The 15,417-nt window shown below is 43.9% G+C and overlaps 1 protein-coding gene across 1 annotated transcript in view; it reads left to right on the top strand.

Annotated features, from left to right (window-relative positions):
• Nucleotides 1-15,417, top strand: part of LOC120741433 (collagen alpha-1(XI) chain-like) — a 53,058-nt gene that overhangs the window by 19,421 nt on the left and 18,220 nt on the right. Inside the window, exons 15-39 of the mRNA XM_040044391.1 lie at nt 3,998-4,051; nt 4,167-4,220; nt 4,333-4,386; nt 4,470-4,523; nt 4,607-4,660; nt 4,750-4,794; nt 5,617-5,670; nt 8,208-8,252; nt 8,328-8,381; nt 8,468-8,512; nt 8,588-8,641; nt 8,732-8,776; nt 8,862-8,915; nt 10,721-10,765; nt 10,910-11,071; nt 11,171-11,224; nt 11,307-11,360; nt 11,449-11,493; nt 13,160-13,213; nt 13,326-13,370; nt 13,446-13,499; nt 14,793-14,846; nt 14,949-15,002; nt 15,087-15,194; nt 15,279-15,368. Coding sequence (XP_039900325.1) covers nt 3,998-4,051; nt 4,167-4,220; nt 4,333-4,386; nt 4,470-4,523; nt 4,607-4,660; nt 4,750-4,794; nt 5,617-5,670; nt 8,208-8,252; nt 8,328-8,381; nt 8,468-8,512; nt 8,588-8,641; nt 8,732-8,776; nt 8,862-8,915; nt 10,721-10,765; nt 10,910-11,071; nt 11,171-11,224; nt 11,307-11,360; nt 11,449-11,493; nt 13,160-13,213; nt 13,326-13,370; nt 13,446-13,499; nt 14,793-14,846; nt 14,949-15,002; nt 15,087-15,194; nt 15,279-15,368 — 1,485 coding nt within the window. The remainder of the gene's footprint in view (nt 1-3,997; nt 4,052-4,166; nt 4,221-4,332; nt 4,387-4,469; nt 4,524-4,606; nt 4,661-4,749; nt 4,795-5,616; nt 5,671-8,207; nt 8,253-8,327; nt 8,382-8,467; nt 8,513-8,587; nt 8,642-8,731; nt 8,777-8,861; nt 8,916-10,720; nt 10,766-10,909; nt 11,072-11,170; nt 11,225-11,306; nt 11,361-11,448; nt 11,494-13,159; nt 13,214-13,325; nt 13,371-13,445; nt 13,500-14,792; nt 14,847-14,948; nt 15,003-15,086; nt 15,195-15,278; nt 15,369-15,417) is intronic.

The raw sequence follows: 15,417 nt of genomic DNA, 5'->3' as shown, positions 1-15,417 counted from the left end.
ATGCCCAACGGATTTACTTTACCAAATTGACCATCCCAGCCTTGCCGTAATGGTCCATTTGATTCACTTTTTATTGTTTATTTTATTTTCACTTACTGAATACGGGACAGACTTGACTGGGGGAAAGAAGGGGAGAAAGAAAGAGGGAAAGAGAAACAGCTGAGAAGAGGGACGGGGGAGAAGGGCAAAAGACAAAAACCAACAGAATGAGCAGAAAAAAAAAAAGAAAAAAAATGCATATATCGATCACCTGGATCACCTGCTGAGAAAGAAAAAAGAAAATAAGCAGAAGAGAACAAGAGTAATAGAATAAACAACATCACAATGATATATGGGAATGTGACAGTAAATACTAAATATTAAACATTATTGTGCAGCACATAAGATCAACAGAACACAGTGTGCTTTGAGGTAGGAGCCAAAAAGGGTGTAGTTTGTGGGTGTGATCACCCGTGTGTACACCTGTGAGCATGGACGCGCTTGTTTTTTTAAAAGGTTCCTTCATGTAATGATCTGCTAGAGGGTGTGGGGGGGCCACAGCCCCGTCCTCCAGGGCATGAAGCAGGTATGGAGGAGATCAAAACTCCAGACATCCAGAGGCCCCCAGAACACAAGAGACCAAGGAAGACCAACAGAGGGGCAGCCGCGCCACTGTCCCAGAAAGAGCTGAGGAGAGTCCCAGATGAGGGCTCACTCAGCAGCCGCGGAGCAGAAGCCAGGGGGAGTTGCAGTGACGCGCCCGTGAGCTCCGCCGGCAGCCAGCTGTGCCTGAGTGACCGAGCCCCAGGCCGAGAGGCCGGGGGCACCCCACCTCCGAAGTGGCCCGAGCGAGCCCCAGGCTCCAGGCCCCGATAAGCGGCCGCCAAGGAGTGAGCCGGTGTGCACCTGGACGCCCACCCCCGGACACAAAGAACCACCAACGCACCGATGTCTGAGGGAGTCCGCCACTGGCAGGGGAAGTGGTGGTAGGGGGAGATAGGCCTCCAAACCTTGGAGGGCCTGAGATGTCCCCAGAGAGGTGGCGCCTGACACCCAACCTGACATATAGACACAGAAATACAGGCACACACAGACACAAACATCCATTCCCACCCTCATGCTCTCATATGCACTTACTCCACACTCAACCAACGTGGAGACAGACATAAAGAGACGCTGTACACACGATCACACTCCCCAAGCGTACTCTACAAACCGGGTCTAGGTACCCTTGCCCCTGGAGGGGGGAACTGCACCCAGACCCAGGTGGTGTTACCCTTTTCCCTGCGGTGGGGGGAGGCAGACCGCCCCGACTCCGCAGCAGCAGGGAGGCCCCACACTCCAGACCGCAGTCGGACGGCCACCTCCTCCTCCTAGCCCCCCCGCTCCAGCAGGTCGCAGAGAACGGGGGTGAGAGAAGACTCCAAACCTCCCTCCACCCGCTCATTGGAGTGTTGATGCATGTGTGTTCTAAGGTGCATTTAAAACCCAGGAGGGCATGGAGCTACCTGCCAGGGAGCAGCAGGTAAGCGCATGGTCCCTCCTGCTAGCCCTCAATGTCTACGTGTATTTAACCTTGAGAGGTGGGCAACGACGCCAGGGGTGGGGTGTACACCCTGATGGTACTTTGGATTCCGTGTATCGTGCCCACCCCCAAGATCCTATATGTATGTGTAATGAGAGTGTGAGTAATGTGAATGTCTAAGTTGTGGGATAAAATTGAGGCAGAGGCAGCCAGAAGGGGACAGGGGGGGGGGGGGGGGGGTGGCCTCCTCTGCACCCTGGTGACATACCCCTACTCCAAGGTCCTGCATGTGTGGGTGGTTGTGGTGGAGCGGGAAGAGGGAGGCAGCTGGAGATGGGGAGGGAAGGAAGGGAGGGGCAGGTGACCCCTCCCTGGGGCCAGCTCCCCCGCTGACCCCAGTAGGCACCCCCATACTCCGCGACCCGCCAGGGAAAGGGGGCCCAGGCCCATCCAGACCGGGGCCCAGCGCAGCAGCGCCTCCCGGCCCCACAGAGCCCGGGACAGTCCACCCAACCCCACCACAGAGAAAACTGCACCCACCCCACCATCCACTCATCTTCCAGACTACATAAGACAATAAACACCCAGGCTGAGATCTTCCTCCACCTCTCCTGTATCTCCCCCTCCTGCAGAGAAGTCCCGAGGAGAGGAAAGCTCCTGCAAGATGTGACAATCTCCCCCACCAGTTGAAGAGCCCCCCAGGTGGCTCGATGCACCGGCGGCACCCTGCTCCAGGGGTGGGCCCCCATGCACCCACCCGCCCATAACCCCGGCAACACACCAACCAGGACCCAAGCCCCCGAGGCCCGGCCCGGGCCCCAGCCCAGAGACTGAGCGCCCCCAGAAGCTCACGCCCATCCCGGACCCACCCAGGTGCAGCCAGGCTACCAGGTCAGTAACCCACGTCCGTCAGCACAGACCCTCCCCTAGCCCCGCTGCACGTCACCTGAGAGCCAACAGAGCCCCTAACCAGACATGACCGCTACCCTGGGTTGAGCCCCCCAAGGAAGATGCCTCCGGGGAACCCCCCGACGCCCTAAGCCTGTCCCTACCCCCACACCAATCACAACAGTGAAGGCGGGACCAAACTATGACCCCCCACCCCCACTAGGTGATGGAGCTGATCAAAGGAGCCCAGAGCAATTGATCTGATGTGGTGGCAGAGGCTGTATCAAGACTAATGTAATCTAATAGATAATTTCTATATTGGTTAGAATTAAGATTGTTTTTATTTTTCCAGTTCATGAGGACTGTTTTCTTGGCTATGCATAGGGCAGTGAAAACCATATGGACGATATTCTTTTCTGAAGTGACATTATCTAAGCTGCCCAACAAACACACTAAGGGGGAAGTTGGAATGTTACATTTCAGACACTTCGATAAGTCTTCACATATCTCGCGCCAAAACTTCTGAACTGGTGGACAGAACCAAAGAGCGTGGATATAATTGTCCGGTGAATTGGTTTGGCAGTGTGAGCAGTTGTTGGTAGACGTAAAGCCCATCTTGAACATCCGATGACCTGTATAGTGCACTCTATGTAATATTTTGTATTGAATTAATTGAAGACTGGGATTTCTAATTAGATGAAAGGTTTTTAAGCAAATCTGAGACCAGAAGTTTTGGTCTAAATTAACTGATAAATCCGCTTCCCATTTTGCAATAGGAAGTGATATTGATTCATCTGTTTTAGAAAGCATTCTGTATATTTTGGATAGTAATTTGGGGGTTTTAAGAGTAAGAAATTGAACCACACTTGGTGGTGTTTGTAGTTCAACTTGACCCAGTTTAAATTTCTTTTTTACTATGGATTTAATTTGTTGATATTCTAAAAATCTTTTCTTGTTGATCCCATATTGTGTAACTAGTCCGTCAAATGAGATAAATTCTGTTCCTTCTAGTATATGTTCTAAATATTTGATTCCTTTACCACTCCAATCTGAAAAGTTTATCATATTATTGTTTTGTAATATGTCAGGGTTGTTCCAGATAGGTATACGTTTGCATGGGATTAATGAAGACGCCGTCAATTTTAGAAACTCCCACCATGCTGTCAGAGAAGAGCTAATGTTGATGCTTTTAAAGCATTCATATCGTTGGATGTTTGAGCTGATAAATGGTAGGTCTGAGATCTCTAGATTATTGCAAAGTGCTTGTTCTACATCTAGCCAAGGTTCATCTAAGAGGGTATGTTTTAGCCATCCTGAGATAAACTGAAGCCTGTTGGCTAAGAAGTAGTGCTGAAAGTTAGGCAGTTCTAGTCCTCCTTTATCCTTGGTCTTTTGTAGTGTTTTTAAGCTTACACGTGGGGGTTTATTTTTCCAAAGGAATTTGGACATACATGAATCTAGAGATCTGTGTGTATTCTTCCTAAACAAACACTTCCAATTTCCAATTTTTTTCTTTTTTTAAATATATATTTGCAATTTGCAATTTTTAAAAAATTCTTACTAATAAATAAATACGTCAATAATATCAATATGTTCTTTTCTCAGGGTGTACCAGGCCCCTCTGGGCTGAAGGGAGCCACTGGTGAGATGGGACCACCAGTAAGTTAGTTTAAACACACTGGAGCACCAGTTAAACTCTGTTTGTTAACACAATTCACCACTGGCAACATATCACCTGGATCTCGTTCCTTTGATTATTTTATTTTTCCTGTAGGGCCCTCCAGGACAGCCAGGTATCTCCGGTCAGAATGGGCGACTTGGGAAACGGGTGTGAATACTTACTACAGTTTTTATTGTTGAAACTGTTATAAGCATGGATTTAAAGTAGTTATTTCTGTGACTAAACTACTACCATGTCTGGGTCTGTGTGTGTTTTTTAGGGTCGAGCAGGTGCAGACGGGGGTCGTGGTGAAATAGGGGAGACTGGAGCAAAGGTGAGCTAAAGTCCCAGTCACACCTCACTTTTGCGTCTCCTTAAACTGAGACATTAACTTTCTCCTTTTCATCTTTCTTTAAGGGAGACAGGGGATTTGATGGCTTGCCTGGTCTCCCTGGAGACAAAGGGCATAACGTAAGTTATGTGGCTGAAAAAGTTCCTGTTAAGTAGATAACTCTGAATAGCGCTTGTCAGCTCCCATGTGTGTAATTTCTCAGGGCGACAGAGGGAAGCCAGGCCCTGTAGGTCCTCCTGGAGAGCTGGGAGAAAAGGTGAGAGGTCGTGGCAGTTGTAGGTGTATTTTATGTGTGCAGGTGCTTCTATTTATGGTTATTCATGTTTGCTTTTTTTTAAAAAACAGGGTTCTCAGGGGCCACTTGGGCCGAGAGGACAACCAGGTGATGCTGTGAGTGTTTACAAAAACACACCTTAGTGCCATTCAGCATATTCAGTTAGACCATTTGCCAGTTTTGGAGTCAGTGAGTGATGTATTGCACATTTTTTAAACTTTTCTTAAATGTAATAAAGTATGCTACTTAATTACTCACTGGAGAAAGTAGATTACTTTCTCGGTAACATGACCTGGAACGCACCGTCACATAATTATCAACACCGACACAAATCGCCGTCCTAATGAAGACACACGTGATCTTTCTGTTAGTGTTCACGTACGAACACAAAGCCGAAAACTGAAAACAAAGATGAAAACTAGCCCAAAGTCACTTTAAAGCGATCTCCACAGTGATTCATGAACAGGTAGAAACACAGGCTACAGGCCTGACTGCTCATCACTGCCTTTGTTACTTGTTGAACTTTAGGCTGGACTGAAATGAACACACACTCAGCTTCACTTTGGGTTCTGGGATAGCTTTGTGTTAACATGCTGTTTGTGCAGATACTTGCAAAGAACTGACATAGTGTTAGTAGTATGATGCAATTGTTTATGTCCGGGAGGCAGTTTGCTCTTTACCATTGCAGCTCTTGTCGATTTGTGTGATTAAAATAAAATTAACCTTAGGTTGTGAGTGTGTATTAACGTTAGATAGAAAAAAAGGGCTTGTACGAATGACGTAAGTTGTCTAAAGCACTTTGAGTGCTATGTAAGAACCAGTCAGTTTGAGACTTAAGTTTGCAACAGAAAGCGGTGCTAAAATGTGGCTGCAGGATGGTGCACAATCTCTACTGCATGCTACATTATTTTATTTATATTAACTGATCTGTGTTTCAGGGACCCAGAGGTATGACTGGCCCCAGAGGTCGGCCCGGTCCCCCAGGCATGCAAGTGAGTGTGAACCTTATCATTTTTAATGCACCACCTTTTCACACATTAACATCTACAGCTAACAACAGCAGACAATGTAAGATAAGAGTGATTACAGCTCTGTGCCAACTCTGTGTTTAGCCATGAAAAAAACCCTCTTTTACATCAGCTGCATGAATCCAGCTGTGGTGTAACTATCAGATAATTGCAGGAGATAATACCTAATCACAAAGTTGCACCACTTCTCCATTTGTTAACATTGTGTTATGTAATTCTTATCTGAGAAAGAGACTGTTTGCTGGCCTGAAGCCGTTTCATTTTGTGTAACGTCTGTTTGCACTTGTAGCAACACACGTTCGCGCTTGTCGGCATCCGACAATGCTCTTTGCTTTGTTTAAATTTATTCATTGATGTTGGTTCATTACGCTTTAAAAGCCTCAAGCAGGAAAGGTGGTATACCTAAACCAGTGGTGCAGTTGATCATTTTTAAATTGTTTCCAGTCCCAGGGGTTTTATGTAACAAGCTTTAGAAAAACAAATGTAGGGGAAATACACCCTCCTCCTTACAGCTGAAGGACACTTAAAAATTCTAATAATGACCTGAAATATCATTAGATTATAACGCCATCGAATATTACATATCAGTGACTATTACGAGTACACTGGAAGTTGAAATTAGATTCACATGGGATGACAACCAGGTGTGAGCAGGAGGACTCCAGACAGAAAGGTGTTGATGCTGATCAAGCTGGAATTGGTTATAGAACCATCTCTAAAGAACAGACTGTATACAGATGGACAAAAAGTAAGAACAGCTATCGACAGAGTTCAGTGCAAGAGCAAAAGTGTTAGAAATGCTGTCGACAGACCTGACGTGCACAGTTTATGTGAGTAAATCCAGTCTGAAGCTGTTTTGTACAAAGAAAAGGACAAAAATGCCTCTAAAACAATGTGCAGGACTGATCAAAAGTTACCTGAAGTGTTTAATTGTAGCTTATTGCTTCACAAGCAATAGTTTTACCTCTGCACACCACCACAGTGGATGTTAAAAACAATCGAGATCTGATTGAAGTGCAGCCTTTTCTCTTTAATTCAGGGGTTACAACTGTTTATGAATAACAGCTATTTTTATACACAGTCCATCATTTTCACATGCTCAAAAGTTACTGGACAGTTGAGTGACAAGCAGCCTTATGGCCGTGAGTCCTGTTCCCTCAGTTAGCCATGACAAGTTAAGCTCATGACAGGTGTGGGTTCCCAGCGTTGTTCATCTTTTCTTGGTAGTCGTTCACTGGAATTCTCGATAGGGGTTCCCAAAGAAATGTTGATGCAAGTCAAGAAGGATGAAAAATCAAAATAAGCCTATCAGAGATAACCAAACCAACAATCTGGTAGATTCTTAAAATGTAGGAATGCACTGACCACCTCATCGACATCAAAAGACTTGAAACCTGAGACCATGGAAGACAACTGAAGTGGATCGCTAAATTCTTTCCTTGGTAAAGAAAGCCAACTAGGAACATTATCAATAATAATAATAATAATGGATTGGATTTATATAGCGCTTTTCAAGGCACCCAAAGCGCTTTACAATACCACTATTCATTCACTCTCACATTCATATACTGGTGGAGGCAGCTACAGTTGTAGCCACAGCTGCCCTGGGGCAGACTGACAGAAGCGAGGCTGTCATATCGCGCCATCGGCCCCTCTGGCCAACACCAGGAATGTAAATGAATCATTGTCAAGGCCTATAGTCCAGAGACACCTTTACAAGGTGAAAACCAGGGGTTATACTCAAGAAGAGGAAAGCCAGGTAAGAGACACACAACATCTAAAAGAGTCTTCACAGCTCTGAGGGCATCTCAAGGGAGGAAACACAAAATTTTGCTGAAATAGCCTCTGAAAATGGGATTTTATGAAAAAGAAAAAGCCTTATTCCTGAACAGTTAATGCTATACTTTAAAGCTTAAAGCTGAAAGTCCGACCTTCAATCCCATTTCGATTTTTTGATTTTTTTAAGCGATTGTTCGAATGCTTATGGACTGTATTGTATGTTTTCCTCACACAAACATGTGATTTTTGCTCATTTTCCTCAACAAATGAATTAGAAAAAAAGAATAGAAACAAATCAGCAAATATTTATCAAAATATTTAAATATGTAAAATGTTTGTTTCATTTTTTCAGTTCTCTTTTTCACTTAGGACTTAATCTGATAATGTTTCAGCTTATAGTTCCAGAGGAATCTAAACAATGGCAGCTGCATGGCTTCTTTGTTTACTCAGACATTATTTTTTTTTGTAGGAGTAAAGAGTTCATACGACAGAGAAAGTTAGTGGCAGAAAGTACACCTCATGCAAAGGAATTATCTTACACAGGAAGTAGCAGCTCACAGTCGGCCCACAAAACAATGCACGTCTTTAGCCAGAGTCCTATTATTCTGAACAAAAACCTCATGTGCTTTAAATGTTTTGGTTAGAGGCCACATAAGTAGATTTGAGGATATAAAAAAAAATGTAGTCTCCTTCTTTAACCGCCATCCTTTTTCTTCTCACAGGGCATTCGAGGAATTGATGGGGCTCAGGGTTCAAAGGGAAATATAGTAAGTAATATAAACGCTGAAGACCCCAGATCTATGTTGATCTGTTCTGATGACATCATGTCTCCTCTGTGACAGGGACCGCCAGGAGAAGTAGGAGCACCCGGACAGCAGGGCAACCCTGGAATCATTGTAAAAGCAGTGAACATACACTCACAAATGTAACTCAGCTGCATACATGTATGTAAGGAAATGCTAATCCTCTGTCTCTGCTCCAGGGTTTTCCTGGTCCTCAGGGGTTAGTAGGGCTGCCAGGAGAAAAAGTGAGAGTCTTTTACTTGGATTCTTTCCTCAGAGCAAAGAGAATCTCAGTTGACTGACTCATCTTTGTCTCACAGGGTCCTCAAGGGAAGAAGGGGATGAGAGGCTTGCCAGGAAATGACGGGCCCCCAGTCAGTAAATGCACACTTGTATTTCTTTACTTTTGTGATCGCTTGTGACATGATGCACTCCCTCAACTTCACACATCGTCTTGTCTACAGGGTCACCCTGGACGAGAAGGTACCCCGGGGGAAAAAGGACTGCCAGTAAGTTTGTTGTCTCTGTTTGAGGATTTATGTTGTTTTCATGGTATTACAACTGACTATAATATGTGAATATGCTCATTTCTAGGGTCCTCCAGGTGTCCAAGGGCCTGTTGGATACCCTGGGCAACGAGGAGTTAAGGTAGAAAATGCAACCTGGTTTGGAGATATATGGATATATGAATCCATTAATTTGTATATTTCTGGATATGTTAAAAGGCAGAGTGAGGTTTCCAGTTAGTAGGGTTAATCTTATGTGTATGTAACCACATGATATCAGTATCAACTGACACTACAGCAGCACTGGCAAAGGAAGCTTCTCTGTGAAGATATATGAAGTTCTAAAAAGAAAACATTTTTACAATTCAGTGAATTTATAGCATACAATATCCACAATATCAAAAGTGCATGCCTGATATAGTGCAGGTCCAAAACAGACTCATCAAAGCATGGACTTCTCTGACCACTAAGTCTTGTAACTTGCAAGTGGGTTGTCAGAGAGAAAAATCCCACTGAGGTCTAAAGAATTTGAAATCAATTCAACTTGATCCCAACAGTTGTGTCAAGGCACGTTATATATTTTAAGGCAGAGGTTCTTAATCTGGGTTCGATCGAACCCTAGGGGATCGGTGAGTCGGTCTCAGGGGTTCGGCAGAGCCTCCGCCGTGACACGCACGGCTCATTTTGTGCACCAGTAAAAAACATATCTATGTCTTCAATTTGACAAAAAATCATATTTTATTTTTCAGTAAAGAGGGGTTCAGTGAATGCGCATATGAAACTGGTGGGGTTCGGTACCTCCAACAAGGTTAAGAACCACTGTTTTAAGGTAAAGACCCTACAATGACAGAAAACCCCAATCAGATACGAGCACGTGCTTGGCGACAGTGGGAAGGAAAAACTTCCTTTTAACAGGGAGAAACCTCCAGGGAGAAACCTCCAGGGAGAAACCTCCAGGCCCTATGTAACAACAGATGGAGAGGCAGACAGGACAAAAGGCACTCTGTGGAAGAGAGCCAGAGATGAATAATAACTAATGATAAACACAGAGTGAACACTTTGTGATGTTCCTCAGTCTATTCCTGAATAATCTGTAGCAGGAAGCATTACCCTGTTTAAAGAGGCCATTGTTATTAGGGAATACATCTGCCATGAAGGTGTGTATGTGGTCTCTAACCATGTACAGGGAAGTGGTACTCGCCAAAGTAATATCCACCTGAACGCCAAGGTTTCCGAGCAGAACATTGCTTCCTGCTGCCATCGCTGCCCCAGGTGAACAACACACACTGAGCATGTGCAATGTAAATCAAAACATGTCTCATCAGAGCAGCCCTTATCTCAATGCTCCACTGTCCACCTCTGACGCTCAAGTGCCCATTGTAGCAGTGGAGAGGGGTCAGCACGGGTTCTCTGAAAGGTTTATGCAGCTCTGTAAGCTGTGATGCACTGCATGTTCTGTCACCTTTCTGTCAGAGGCAGCAACGTGTTTTTGTTGCAGTTTGTACTACTGTAGCTCTACGTGTGCATTTATGTGCCATGGGCGCTGATGACTCAATCGCCGGTTCCCAGTTTGTCCCTTCCTGGAACACATTTGGAAGGTATTAAGGAGTGCATGCTGGGAACACGCCACAAGACCTGCTGCTACAGAGATGCTCTGACCCAGTCATCTCAGTTTCACCCTATGAGTGACTCAGGTCCTCACCATTTTCTCCTATTTTTGCTTCCAGCACACCAGCTTTAAAAACAGATTGTACATGTGCTGCGAGAGGAATCAGTTTTTACTATTGTGACTGATCAGGATTTGTCAGCGTACTCAAAATGTATTATTCTTCCACATTAGATTTCACCATAAGCTAAAGTCAGGAACAGCCAACTGTGACATTGTATCATGTGTTCTCTGTTTACTTGTTGACTTCCAGCTTTGTTGTCTATCTTCCTGTTTGACAGGGAGCAGATGGACTCAGAGGTTTAAAGGGCAGCAAAGGAGAGAAGGTAACAAAGACAGAGAAGCAGCACAATTTGTTCTAAAATACAGTATACAAGGTATTTGTTCCAGAACCATCTGTTTATGCTGTCTGTTAAATTATCTGGACATTCCTTTGTCTTCCTGTCTCCTCTCCTTTGCTGTGCCTGCAGGGAGAGGATGGTTTTCCAGGGGCCAAGGGGGAGATGGGGGCAAAGGGGGATGTTGGGGACAATGGAGCACCAGGGTCTCGAGGCGAAGATGGACCTGAAGGTCCCAAAGGCCAGTTGGGTCCCCAGGGGGAGGCTGGACTTATTGGTATTCCCGGAGAGAAGGTACAGAGCAAATCATAGCTGATCAGTAAAAGTATCAGTGAATAATCCTAACTCATATTGCACAACATGTATTAGGAGTCATGCTGCCTCTCTTTTTAGGGTAAACTGGGAGTACCGGGACTGCCAGGATTTCCAGGGCGACAGGGGCCAAAGGTGAACTAAACTGAATGAAAGTAAACCAGATGTTGAAGATATAATGTACGCAAAGCAAATCTATGCGTCTTTTTCCTCCCAGGGATCTGATGGGTTTCCTGGTTCAGTGGGAGCTTTGGGAGAAAAAGGGAAAAAAGTAAGTGGAGGGTTTGACATCGTGATGATATTTTCTCTGAAAAATGATGCTATTTCCTTCAATATTCTTCTTTTGTCCTCTAAATCAGGGCCCTGCAGGACAACCAGGAAGTGCAGGCCAGAGGGGACCGAATGTGAGTGTCGTCTCCAAAACAGATATTTGAGTAATGGGTGCCAGAAAGGACACGGTCAAGGATGCCATTGTCTCACTTTATGTCGGGGTCATTCTGGCTCAAATCAGCACGGGCTTTCTGCTTGAATCGTTCATTTCCATAAAAGTTTTATGGTGCAAAAATAAATATGATGATTTTGGTGAAATTTTTGCATCATATATCAAATAGTTTTCAAGGCATGCTTTTTTGAAAAAAATCGACCCATTTTCAGGCCTTTTCTTCTCTCATTGAAATCTGCAGCAATGTCTGAACATGAGTATCTCAAAAACTATTAAAGATAAAAGCCTGGAAATTTCAGTGGCCTTTCTTACCATCAAGATGAATCAGACTCTGTGATTTGAAACAAACATAAAAGTTTTGGCTAGTTAAAAAGTGAAACAAAAAAGAAATCCTGCACTCTTGCAAAGTCCTATATTGGAACATAGACTAATAAAAAGGTTTAATATTGATTTGATCATAGACTGTATAATTTTGTTCTTTTTTTGTAACCTTTTTTTTTGTACGTCTTCAGCTATAGCCTGCATTGAGGAGACCGTCTTATCAACATGTCACATCAGCTGCAACATGGCTGAGTTTTCACAAAGCAGCAATCATCAGAATCAGCCCTCATTTTGAACTCATTTTGACCTCATTTGCAAATTTCTGTGGCTGTATGTTGCACAGATATTATGGCAGTGACAAAATCTCTCCACAGAAAGATCGACATATAAACATCTGAAAGTACTACCTGTGTAGTAAAACTGGCACATTGCCGTTGTCACATTCATGGACACACTGTTCAGAAAGATGCAGCACATCTCCATTCAGATAAAATCTGATGCGTGAAGAATTTTACCATCACATCTGCACATCTTCACATCTTTCCCAAAATGGTTTCTTCTCCTGTCCTCTCCTCTCTTGAAAGAAATTGAGCCATACTGTGTAGAAAATATGGTCATCGCCGTGATGATGTCACCAATCGGTTTGTGAAGCCCTGTTTTAAAACATCAGTGTTTTTGTCACTCCCATGCTCCAGAGTGTAAAGAGTGTCGATTCATCAGCGATCAAGCCTGGTTAGCAAAATTCTGAATTTATGGGTGAAGAGCATAGCCACACGTATCTGCTAATTAGGCCAAAGTAACAAACAAGCATCAGACACAACAAACACAGGCGAGAGAGACAGTTTAGTGACTCAGATTAGTGGAGTTTAAGGCTGGCAGAAAGCTTGCTGCTACAGCTCCCTGCATTTGCACATCTGTCAAAAGTGTGCAGAAAGGCTGTGACCCTAACTTTAAGCCTTCAAAATGAATTAAACAGGTGAGTTATCAAAAACTCCAGGCCTTTACTGTTGTCAGGAAGGACTAAATTAGCTATAGAGGCAAAAAAACAAAAAAAACTGTAATTGAAGCTTTAAATATGGTTACATCTGCTCTAAATTTATTCACCGGCCCACTTTAACAGGAAGCCTCTAGTGGCTGTTCAAAGAATTACATTTTGGCACTTCCCCATTGACTTTTTTGTTTTTGAGCCTCACAGGTTGCCACTTGCCCAGCAGTAAAGTACATGCCTCTGCAGATGCACTGACTATCTTCCTTCTCAGATCTGCACAGGTTTGTTTGCCCTAACTTTGAAGTTTCTTCTTTGGCAGGGTGCACGAGGTGCCAGGGGAGCGAGAGGGCCTACTGGTAAATCAGGAGAAAAGGTTTGTTGACTGTATTGTTAGCCAATGGCAAAATCCTGTCACCATTAGCTATGGTTTAATATTTTTACCCATTACCACCTTCTTGTTCTTCTTCTCTCTTATATTTTCATAGGGTGCTTCAGGACATGATGGCCCACCAGGACCATCTGGAGAAAGGGTAAGAAAAATACTTTTAACCTATATTATCTTATCTTTAGATTTTGCTGTTTATAGGCTATTTTCTGTTTTTTAGGGACCTCAAGGGCTACAAGGAAGGAATGGAGAGCCGGGACCTAAAGGAGCAGTTGTGAGTGCAGTACAGAGATATGTAGACACATTCACAAAATTTCACACATACAGTGATGTGAAAAAAAGTTTTTTTTCTCAGGAGTGTATGCAGTCCTGTGAAAAATTAAGTACATGATTCAGAACCGCTTTCAGCAGCAATAACTTGAAATAATCATTTTCTGCATGTCTTCATTAGTCTCTCATAGGATTGTGGAGGAATTTTGGTCCACTTTTCTTTACAGTTTTGCTTTAGCTCACATTCATTTATGAACAGCTCTATTTAAGGTCCCAATTTAGTATTTGAACTAGATTCAGACGTGTTGTTTGACCAGGCCTTTGTAACACCTTGATTCTTTTGTTTTCCAGCCGTTCTGTTGTAGACTTACTGCTGTGCTTTAGATCGTGGTCATGTTACATGACCCAGTTTCAGCCAAACTTCAGTTGTCACAGATTTTCTCAGATTTAATTCTGGAATAGTTTGATAAACAGAGGCGTTCATGTTTAACTCACTGACTGCGAGATGCCCAGGTCTGGTGACTGCAAAATGAGTCCAAATCCCCAGCCCTCCATCACTGCATTTGACAGGTGGTATGAGATGTTTTTCCCCAAACATGGCGCTGTGCACATGTGTCATAACCAAACATCTCCCCTTTGTTCTCAACATTGTTCCAGGAGTCTTCTGGTTTATTCTGATAAAACTTTGCAAACGTTCTTTTAGAAAGTCGTGAATGTTAAGATGTAACCTGTTAACTGAGGCCTGCAGAGTCTAATCTTGGGGTGAATCTGCTAGGACATCCACTCCCAGGAAGATTGTGGTATTATGTTAACGCATATCCAAATGCACCAGACCATTAAACTACCAAAACATCTGCTTTTATAGAGGTGCTTGTGCTTGTTGATGATCATTTAATCAAGTGCATTTGATTATCTGCTCCTGATTGCTCTTTATCCTCTTAAATCCTGTGGACGCATTAAGAGTGCATTTAGTTTTTCACAGGACTGCAAATGGTGCTGTGGAGACTTTTTTTGACATAGATGTACATTTAGAACTGATTCATTGCTGTTTACAACTTCTTCTTGCAAGAAGAAAATAGACCAAGTTAGGAGGAAACCGAGTTTGTAGATGAAGCTGAAATTCTGTACAGTAAAAAAAACAAAGATGAATTTGACCTCCAAGTGATTATTTGATATTCTACACTCTAAACTATTACCTGGTTCATGACTTGTTTAAAAGGTTGAAGGTGAAGGGTATTTTAGCACCTCATATTTAACTTCCTGAGCTTCATTTCTCACCAAGTGTCTCTGTGTGTAGGGTCCAGCTGGGAAAGATGGGCTTCCAGGTCACCCAGGCCAAAGAGGAGAGCCGGTGAGTGAGGTCATGGGTCGTTGGTTAAAGATGTTCTTTTTGTCTCCCCACACACAAAAACTCATCTGAACATGCTTTATTTCCATATTTTCTATGCTGCAGGGATTCCAAGGAAAGACTGGACCCCCAGGACCTTCAGGTGTGGTGGGGCCTCAGGTAAGCACGAAAGTGTGAATCCTTCATGTGCTGGATGTTTTCATTGGTATTACTGAGCCAGTCACATTGTTATATTTTTTTCAGGGCAAATCAGGAGAGCCCGGCCCACCAGGGGACCGAGGTCACCCAGGAGCACCAGGTGTACCTGGAGAGCATGGTTTACCTGGGACTGCTGGGAAGGAAGGTGGAAAGGTCAGTCCACATTCTCAGGTCCACAGTGTATGATAGAAACACAACGCATGCTTCAATTTCACTATGCTTTTCATTTCCTCTCAGGGGGACCCCGGTTTACATGGGACATCTGGGAAAAATGGACCTCCAGGCATGAAAGGGTTCAGAGGGAGCAGAGGAGCCCCGGGCATTATGGTAACACACACACATTAATATTTAGTTCTTACTTTCTTAAGATTAGGAA

This window comes from Simochromis diagramma, unplaced genomic scaffold, assembly GCF_900408965.1.
Source record: "Simochromis diagramma unplaced genomic scaffold, fSimDia1.1 OVJJ01000798.1, whole genome shotgun sequence".
Classification (NCBI taxonomy): Eukaryota; Metazoa; Chordata; class Actinopteri; order Cichliformes; family Cichlidae; genus Simochromis; species Simochromis diagramma.
This window is presented reverse-complemented; position numbering and strand designations above follow the sequence as displayed.